The sequence below is a fragment of the Gymnogyps californianus genome, unplaced genomic scaffold, assembly GCF_018139145.2.
Source record: "Gymnogyps californianus isolate 813 unplaced genomic scaffold, ASM1813914v2 HiC_scaffold_460, whole genome shotgun sequence".
Taxonomy (NCBI): Eukaryota; Metazoa; Chordata; class Aves; order Accipitriformes; family Cathartidae; genus Gymnogyps; species Gymnogyps californianus.
Genome location: NW_026114357.1, coordinates 1 through 9,948, shown reverse-complemented (window position 1 = coordinate 9,948; position 9,948 = coordinate 1). Strand labels below are relative to the sequence as shown.

The 9,948-nt window shown below is 58.6% G+C and overlaps 1 protein-coding gene across 1 annotated transcript; it reads right to left on the bottom strand.

Annotated features, from left to right (window-relative positions):
• Positions 1-133: 133 nt before the first annotated feature.
• On the bottom strand, positions 134-9,799 carry LOC127028874 (transcription activator BRG1; the record flags this gene model as incomplete). Its single annotated transcript, XM_050914530.1, has 18 exons — positions 134-220; positions 960-1,067; positions 1,306-1,419; positions 2,034-2,276; positions 3,301-3,411; positions 3,759-3,825; positions 3,988-4,151; positions 4,621-4,771; positions 5,056-5,174; positions 5,689-5,746; positions 6,301-6,434; positions 7,192-7,242; positions 7,356-7,523; positions 7,637-7,810; positions 8,143-8,316; positions 8,466-8,592; positions 9,066-9,324; positions 9,701-9,799. Coding segments are annotated over 18 exons (2,408 nt in total), but the record flags the coding sequence as incomplete, so codon positions are not given.
• Positions 9,800-9,948: the final 149 nt, after the last annotated feature.

The window sequence follows — 9,948 nt, the reverse complement described above, 5'->3', positions numbered from 1 at the left end:
GCTCGCTCTGTGCCGCAGCCACAAGAGATAAGCCGTTTGGTTGATCTCCGTTTAAGGAGGGGAACGGAACCGTTCCGCCCCGTTTCCGGAGGGCGTGCGATCCCGGCACGTGCCAGCCCGGAGCCCACGGTACCTCTATGTGCTGAAACATGTAGGGGTGGTTGCAGATCTTCCGCAGCTGCATGATGGTGTTCATCAAGGTTTTCGTGCCGCCTTTGCCCTGCGCAGACGAGACAGGACGTTAGAAATCTGCACTGAAGTTTACCGACGGCAAGAGCCATCCGGGTGTTCCCGAGGAACGTTCTGGGAGCATTTAGCTGGGGGTTCGCAGCCCCGAGGCTCCAGCGCGGCCCAGACCTAGCTGGGGCTGTGCCTAGAGGCACCGGACCGGCAGCGGGACTGCCCGGGTGGGCAGCCAGGCTCTCCCCAGTCAGCGAGGGGCGAAGTTCAAGGTTTTAATACAGGCGTTAAAGTCAGCCCGAGGCGGCGAAGGAGCAAAGGCTGCTGGAGAGGCAGCTGCTCTGGGGGAGCCGAGCCGAAGAACGCGGAATTTGTCACCTCCCGCTCTTAGTTCAGATCAAAGCGTCTTTTGTAATTTTTCCTTCTAATTAATTGGCACTTGGCGCTCTGATCACGCTGAGAAGCGAGGCGGCGGCGGCCTCCGCGGGTTCCCTGGCAGGCGCAGGAGGACACCCAGCACCACCCTGGATGCACAAGGGGCCGAGCTCAACCCATCGCCCCAAGGCAGCCCACGCACTGGAGCGGGGCGCTGGCCCCGTCCCCGTCCCCGTCCCTCCAGGCCTTCTTGCTTTGCTCGTCAAAGGGGTTTTTGCTTTCTCTCTTGATGCAGCAAGCGGGGACAGAGGCGGAACAGACCCCCCCCAGCCCCGGAGGAGGTTCCAGCCCCACTCCGACAGCGGAGCAATCCGCCAAAAGCAGGGATACTTCCACGGCCAGACCTTTTTGTCCTTCTCGGAGCCATCCGTGAGGAGCACGCCCTTGGCCTGCATGTGCCTGTAGAGGACCCTCTGCAGAGCGGACATGTCACACTTGATCACGTACTCCACCTGCAAGGACCGAGGAGGGGTTAATTCCCGAGGCGACGCGAGCGAGCACCTCCAGAACCCCGCGACGCTGCGCCCTTCCGAAGCGTGGCACAAACCCGTCCGCTTCTAAAGCCTGGGGGGACCCCGAGTCCCCCCTTCTCGGATGAATCAACCCAGCCATCTCCTTCAGGGAGCCGAACAAAGCTCCACGCGCACGCCGAGGCGGGGGAAGAGCGGGACAGACCCTGCCGGCCGTTACCTTTTCAGGCAGCTGCGCTTCTACTTCCTTCTTCAGCCTCCGCAGCAGGAAGGGGCGCAGCACTTTGTGCAAACGCCGAATGATCAGGATGGTTTCTTCTTCGTTCAGGTCCACCTGCGTGACCAGGAAAGGGAACCGTTACGCAAGGGAAGCTCCCTTCCTCAGCATCCCTCAACGGCGGCGAGATCCCCAGGGCCAGGGTAAAGCATGGCGACGCATCGCTCCGCACGCGGCGGAACGGGACACCGAAAGCCTCTTCGAGGTAATCGTCACAATCGGAGGTTTCTGCACTGACTTTTTTTTTTTTAAATTCGGGCTCACGTTATCTTCCCCCAGCTGCCCGATGACCTGCTCCGCAAAACTTCGGCTGCCGCAATTCAACGGGAGTCGCTTCAAACAGCTCCAGAGCCGTTAACGGCGGCACCGACAGCACCTTCGCCACCCGAGAACTGCACCAGCAAGAGCCCAACCGGCTTCTCCCACCAACGCTCAGGTATCTCGGCGACGGGAGAACTGTTCACCTACCCTCACCTCCCGTACTCAACTATCACTCTGTATTTTCCAGTCTTCCACTAGAACCCACCCCAAAGAAATGACATTTTACGGCGCTCTGCACCTCGTGCGGGGAAATTAGAGCTTTTTGCGAGCGTTTGCAAACACAAGCTACCCAAAACGCCCGGCGGCCGACGGCAGCCCTGACACCCCCCCCTCCGCCTTCCTGCCGTTACCTTCTCTCCCGTCATGGCAAAGGGAGCGTTAAACCACTGCTCGAACGTGCTACAGCTCTTGAAGATGGTCGGCAGGAGGAAATTGAGCAGGGCCCACAGCTCCGGCAGCTTGTTCTGCAGCGGGGTGCCCGTCAGCAGCAAACGGCGCGGAGCCACGTAGTGCGTGTTGAGGACCTGGGTGAGCTTGCAGTGGTGGTTCTTCATCCTGTGGCCCTCGTCCACGATCATGTACTTCCAGCGGATCTGCGGGAAGGAGAAGGGCGGTGTGGGCAAGGGACGGCGGCTCCCGGCGCCGCAGCACCTTCACTGAGCTCCAGCTACGACTGGAGAATCCCACCGACAGCCTTTGGTAGAGCCGGGCCTCCGGAGGCGTCCAGGATTGATCCGAGCTAGCCGGGATCGCGGAAACCCAGTCTAACCTCCTCTAAGCTGCGGCTTGGGAACCGCTCCCATCAGGAGCGCTTTGTGTCTCTGACTCCGAGACGGACACAGAAGGAGCGGGGAGAAGGGAAGAACGCTAATGCCAAGCAGCTGACAGGGACCGACGCCAGCTTTGGGGCGTTTCAGTATTTCTTGAGATTTCTGGCCGTTAACAAGTCAAGCCGTGTTTAACTCTCGGCAACGCAAAGGGAGAAGGCGGTTCCCTTCGAAGCCTTGCCGAGGTAAGGCCCGCCAGCTCCGGCGCGGGCTCCGCATCTGGGCAGAGCCCCGCCGCCGAGGTAAGCGGGGCTGCAGAACTAATTCTGAGCGAGATTAAACCCGGGGTTTTGACTTTGGCGCCTCGCCTGCCTGCTTCTGGAACGGCACAACCCTTCCAGCCCGGGGGAAGCCTCAACATTTGATCTTCGCCCTGCGGCTGCCGGCTGAGCACAGAGAGAAACCCTCCGCTGCTCAGCTAGGGCAGAAGGGCGACGACGATCTGGTAGGGGTTCTGACAAAGGTTCATTGTCCTATGAATTGCTTTATTAAAAGGGAAAAAAAACCCCAATATTTGCTGTATCACAGGATATGCAGCCAAAAATGACAGGAATGCTACATCAGCTCTGGCTGCTGAGGGTAAGCAGCGGCTCCTCGCCTCCTGCCACGCGACGACGAGAGACTGCGGAGCTAAAGATCCCACTCGAGAGGGCAGGATTTTCCTGACAGGGACTGTCTCGGTGACGCCTGGGCAGCGCCCAGGAGCGCAGGGAGGACGGGCGATCCTCCTGCCGCAGCCCAAACCCCACCCAAGAGGGAGCCGCTGTCGCCCGCTGCCGGCAGGACTCACCTTGGCCAGGATGTGCTTATCTTTGATGATATATTCGTAAGTAGTGAGCAAGACGTTGAATTTCCCACTTCGGAGCTGAGGTACGAATGCCCGTCTTGCTGCTGGGGAGCCCTGGAGAAAGAATTTCAAGCAGAAACGTTAAACCCGAATACAATTTCCAGGAGAAGAGAGGGGGTGGGAGTAGTTGTTATCCACACGGAACAATTGTGCCCGTTACAGAAAGGCAGGGAGAACATTTGTGCAGAGGGTAGCAGCTGGATTCCTTCTGCCGTTAAGGAATGACAAACAAATGTGGATTTCATCGATTTAGCGCCAGGAAGCGTCCCAGCTTCCTTGGGATAATGGAAATATTGTTAGACTGGAAGGAGGAAAAGGCAAACTGGCATCCCAGGAATCCTCACGAAACGAGCGGCCGAAGGAGCCCGGTAGGCGCGTGCAAAAAGAACGCCGGTACTTGCCTTGTATGAGACCTTCACCACGGAAGGAGCCCATTTGTCAAACTCGTACGCCCAATTCGACAGAGTTCTGGAGGGGGGGGAAAGAAAAAAGAGAGAGAAACGGTAAAACTGGCCCTTGCGCAACGGGGAATCGCACGGCAGAGGCCCGGAGCCGGCACGGAGGCCAGGCCAAGCGTTCTCTGTGCGGTGCAGGGCTGGGAGGGGCGAGGAATTCAGGCAGGGCACTTACGAGAGAGGTACTATAATGAGGAAGGGTCCGTTGATCCGTTTGTGCTCCATGAGGTATGTGATTAAAGCGATGGTCTGGATGGTTTTGCCCAGACCCATTTCATCGGCCAGGATGCCGTTCAGGTTGTTGTTGTACAAGGACACCAGCCACTCCAGACCTTTGATCTAGGGGGGAAAGGAGGGATGGAGGGCTGAAAATACATCAGACCGCAGACAGAGGGGTCGCGCAGCGGATGGGCCAACGACCTGCCACCCCACCCCGTCTTACGCCTTACGCAGACGAGCTCCCTATGCACTATTAATGAGCTCGCTTTAATTATTTAAAGCCAGTCACATCACTAACGCCTTCCTCTCCTCTCAAGGCCACGGGCACAGGCGGAGAGCCGATGTTCTTTGTTTTAAGCAGCGAGCGAGCCTGGCTCATTACCTCGCACCAGACACGCGCGCCGGCTCTGCCCGCGGCTCCTGTTTCTCGCTACCAGGAGCGTCTCGGCGCAGCCCAAATCTCGGCGCCTCCCGCCGAAACCTCCTGGCAGCGCCGCCATAAACGGCAGCGCCCGCGTCCGGCAGGGCCACAGGGTCCGGCAGGGCCACAGGGTCCGGCAGGCACTCGCTCCCTCCCGCAGCCCCTCACCTGGTACTGCTTGAGGACTCCGTTGACCATCAGCGTGGACTGCTTGTCCACCCGCTCGGTGACGGCGTGGGCCACGGCATAGTACGACTGCAGGCCCCTCGCCAGAGCTTGAGACACCCCGTACTCATCATCAACATCTTGCTTGGCGTTCCTGGGGAGGGGAAAGGAGAAAAAAAAAAAAAAGAAATGGAGATAAGACAGACGATCCCTTTGGAGAAAACTCCCGGGGAGCCGAATCAGTGCCGCGGTGGTTAATTTTCCCAATACGAGCCAGATTAGGTCTCATTTTGGAAAGACTGCTCTCAAAAACCGGGAGCAGAGCAAAGGCCGCACGCCGAATTTCGCTCCTCTGACACAAAGCACGCGAGGTTCGCAAAAGCGACTTGGAAAGAGAAGCCGGCAGGCCGCGCCGGCAGGCCGAGAGGCAGGGCTCACTCGATAATGTGTCTGGCATCCACTTCCGAGACATCGTCGCTGTCTGGATCGGGGATCTTCTTCTTCTCCTCCACAGGCAGGGCAGGCTGAGCAGGCTGCGGTTGCTCCTCTTCCTCCTCCTGCCAGGAGACACAAAGCGCGCCCTTCTGAGCACAGAGCCGCTCGTTCTCCTTTATACAACGGAAACGGCAGCAAAACCTGCTCAGCCGCGCTCCGGAGCGACCGAGCCTGCGGACAACAGGCTCCGAAACCCCCCGGGGAAGCTCTCGTGGCCCCAGGAGCTCGCAGACGGAGCCTCTGCCCGCAGGGGCACGGCCGCTAACGAGGACAGAGGCTACCAGAAGCACAGTCGCACACGGTTTGCTTCCGAACGTCCCAAGAGTTACGTGAGAAACATTCGGGAAGAGAAGCGGGCAGCTAACGAGCCGAGCTCGCCATCTCCTCGCTGCCCCTCGCTTTCTTTACACGGGTTTTTTTGGTTTATTCTAAATACGCTTATTTGAGCTGACAGATCTGCGCTGGAAAAAGGAATTCCTGAGATGAGCTTGGCGCGGTACATACAGCTGTTTCCTCTTCTCTCAGAAATATTTAAAATACAGAAGCGTAAGGGAGACTGGCGGTATTTCTGCTTACCTCCTCCTCCTCTTCTGACCCACTTTCTTCACTGTCAGATCGTGGAGCCACTTCATATCTAATTAAATACAAATATTAATATTTAATTGCAAATCTGCTACCAACAGCACTCTACACACAGCAGGGTTCTAGAAACCCTTGCATTAAAACTTGGATTTTGTTATCAGGTTGTGGTTTTTTTTTTTTTTTTAATAATGCTTATTCGTTTATTTTCCCCTCACTCAGCTCAAGTCTTCACACGCGCTCTCGGGAAAGCGTATGAGCCCGAGAGCCCGCGTCCGGGACCACCCACCGAGCCTCCTGCAAGCCTTTCCCACACAATTTTGGGAGGCTGATGAAATCCTTCCTCCCCGATCCGCAGCCCCGCTGCTTCCAGCTCCCCGCGCTTCCCGAGCTTTGGGCCCAGGCCGAGCGTTTTCCTCCCCGCCGATCCCGTACCGAACACGGACCCCAGCCCCCCCGAACAGCCTCGCCACAGGCACAATCCCAGCGTGCGGCCGGAGCTCCCCATTCCCCTTCGAGCTCCGGCGTGCGGCAGATGCGAGGCAGAGGCACCGGGAGGGGGGCAGAGGAAATCTCCCATCGTTGTCGTCGTCCCCCCCACCGCGGGACTTACCCGGGTTCATCTCCAGCCAGGCTTCCAGCTGCCCCGCCTTCGGGGCATCGGTGCCGGTGAGGATCTTCCCACTCTCCACGTGGATCACTTTGACAGGGAGGTCGCTCATTTGGCTCGTCTCGTCCAGCGGCTGAGGAATCAAAGTCAGGCTGCGGGTCAGTATTTTGATTTTTCTGCCTCGAAACAGAGCTCGCGTTTCCATCAACATCTACCGCGTCGACCAAACCCGCCGCCGGACCGCTGCAACGGCCGCCGGGAAGAACGAAACGGCCGACTGCTTCAAGCACCACGTCACCGGAGGACGGGCAAAGCTCGAAAGCTGACGAGATCTAACATTTTGCTTTGAAAAAAATCAATGTAGAAATCAAGAATCTTTGTGCGGGAAGGCGTATTCAGGTGCCGAACTTCATTCCCACAGGAGCGACTGACTTGAAATACCACTGGAAAGCTCTCCTGCTCGCAAAGGTTTTGCAAAGCGCCGAGCACGGGGAGTTCAACGCGCAGGGCTGATCCCGGCGCGCGCAGAGTGACGGATCCCTCGTAGGCGACGCGAATCCCGACCCGACCGCCCTGCCCCAGCTCACACGGGAGAAGCGCTGGGGAGGAAACCAAGTTCCCACGCGTCCTAAATCCTGAACCGCCCTCCGCTGCGGCAGGCCTAGAGCCTGTCCGAGAAAACTATTCACGTCGAGGACGGGCAGAGAGATCTCCCTTTCCATCCCGCTGTAAGTTCTATCTCGGGAAGCCTCAATTTAGCCGCCCGCTGCATTAGATCCCATCATCGGCGGCGGCCCTGCCGCGGGGAGGGTCGTAACGGGCCTTTGCAGCACGTGGCTGACGTTTCCTACCCCGCTTGGCACGGCGGGAAATGAGATTATTGGGCTTACTTCGCCATCTGGTCCGATCGCCGGAGTCTGCCCTTCCGCGTTCTCTGCCTTCTGCAAGAGGAGGAAGACGGTTGTTAGCGGCCCAGCGCCGAAGGGAACGACAAAACCGGCGCCTCCGCAAAGAGGTTATTCCAGCTCCAGGCGAAGCTTGGCCTTCAACTCACCTTCTTTTTCTTTTTCTTCTTCTTCTCCTTGGCCACCTGCGCGGCCTTGTGCTGCCGCACCAGCTCCGTCAGGTTGGCTACGTACTCGTCCGTCTGCTGCAGCAGGTAGGCCAAGCGCTTGTCCTTCTTCTGGTCGATGAGCTTGCGGTACCCCTCCTCATCTTCGGCCTAGGGAAAGCAGGATCGTTAACACCCCGCTAAGCGAGACGAGCCCGCCGCGCGCAGCCGGAACACGCGACAGCTCGTCGCGCACACGAACCGCTTCCCGTGCCGCTGCTTACCATCAAACGGCGCATCCTCTCCTTCTCGATCCTCTCGTTTTCCTTCTTCTGCTCGCGCTCCGTGTTGGCGTGGTAAGTAGCCACCGCCTTGGTCAGCTTTTGGATTTTCCCTGTGACGGAGCGATGGTATTCCTTGAAATCTTTAGCGTGCTGGAGAATGCTATTGAGGTATTCCTGCGGGGAAAAGGAAGCGGCAAACAGGCAGCGTCAGGACTCGTGCACTCAGGTGTTCTGCTAAGTGAATACATCTAACGCCATAAGCTAAGTGAGATCGACTCCCCTTACGTCTTATAGAATAGAATATGTTGGTTGGAAGGGACCTACAAGGATCACCTAGCCCAAGCAACGACCACCTAGCCCAAGCAACGACCACCTAGCCCACTGAGGATCTTCCTCTAATCCCCTAAAACACGGGAATTCCCTAAAAAAGTTCAGCCCTGCCAACTCCAGCCGCCCAACTCCTCCGGCCCCCCCGAAAACGGCACGTTCGGCACGTCACAGCTGACCTGGTGCTTCTGCCTGCGTTTCCGTTCTTGCTCAATCTTCTGCTGCTTCTCCAGCTTCTCGGTGATGCGAGCCTCGCGCAGGGACTGCCGCTTGCTGCGCTTGTACGCCTTGGCGTTCAGGGCCGTTTCCAAGGCCGTGTCTCGCCTCATGCACACCACGACTTCCTGACGCAGCTTTTGGAGAGATTCAGATTAAAAAAAATAAAGGGAATTAACTCCAGGGGCGACGCTGCAAAGCGTTGCAATAGCGCGAGTTTCGTGCCACCTGCAGCTGCCACAGGCAGCGCGGCAATAAAGCAGATCTCCTCTGACAGAGAGCTTACCTGTCGCTGAAAATTAAGCAGCCTCAGTGCTTTAAGTTCAATGGTAGCTTTGGTTCTCAGGTCACCAGCCAGGGAGCCAGGAAGGTTTTCCAGCTCTTGGATTCTGTGAGCAATGCGAGCTTGCAGCCTGTAGCGGAAGGAGACGGGATTTCACGGCAGGCAGGGACCAGCACAACGCATTGGCTTTCGCTCCCCTCCCGCCGAGGGGCTCTCGAGCACGGCTCGGATTTGGGGAGGCCCCTCTCAAGTGAGATGGAGGCTCTTGGCAGCGGAGCGGCTGCTCGGCATCCAGAGTTTTAACTCGGTTTTAATCAATTGGCACAGCAGAGACGCTCCCCTGCAGCGGACAGGCACCCGCGGTCTCTAATAAAACGTCCCCTGGAAAGCAGGAGGGACGAGATTTTGGGAGGTGCCTTCAGAAGCTCCAAGGAAAACGGACGCCCGCTTGTCCCTCCAGATCCTTCCCCGTTAATACGGGGTAAAACAGGTCGGGGACTCGTTAGGGTACGCCTCAAGAGGACGAGAAGTGCCGGTGGCGCGAGGAAGGCGACGAGCGAGGCACTCCAGGCCCCGTAACCCGCAGCACGGCGTAGCCCCTACCTGTACTCCCTCTCCTGCAGGATTTCCACCGGGTCGAGTCCTCTGGGTTTCTGGATGGGCGTGATCCGGTTCTGCTTCTGGTGGAGCTGCACCATGGGGGCCGGCTGGGCCGGCTGCCCGGGAGACTGCGTCTGGGGCGGCATCACGGGCGACGCCGCGGGAGGCACCGCCGGCGGGGCTGGCGAGGGCCGGCCGGTGGGCTGGGGAGGAATCAGTTTCTGAGGTGTGCTAGTGGGGGCTGCAGCATTTGCCATTGGTCCTGTGGAAAACCAAACCAGGGCGCCGTCAAGAAAGCGGCGAGGAAAAACATCCCGAGTTCCCCGCCTGCGGAAAGGGAAGCGGCTCTGCGTACCCGGAGCCCGGCTTCGGCGCAGCCCCCCGCCCTCCCTCTCACCTGAAGCCCCCACCTCTCTGCCGCGCCAGAACTTCAGCAGCAGATAAACCCGACGGGCTCCCTCCCCAGATGAAGCTCTGAACTCCTCCAAGCTCCTTCCACCGCAGCGGCGCGGAGCGCCGACGGCGAGCTTTTCCCCCCGCCCCGGCACCTCGCTTCGTTAACCGCCGGCCCCTAACGGGCTCCCGGTTCCGTGTCCCGGTTTAAGGCAGCTGTGCTGCCCACGAGCCCCGGGTCTCACCTTCCGGCCAGGGCTTGGGGGGGCCGCCGGGGGGTTGCCCAGGCATTCCTGGGGGAACTCCTGAGGGTCCGGGAGGGGGCATGTTAGGCCCTCCTATACCTGCAGAAGGGCCAAAAAAAAGGACAGAAAGGAGAGGAAAAAAAAAAAAAAGAAGAAAAAAACCACATTAAGATCTTGATCTTTGTGTGTGTTTCGCAGGAGCAAAGTTTATCCTCCCGCTTAGGAGAGCCTGACCAGCACGTACGCCT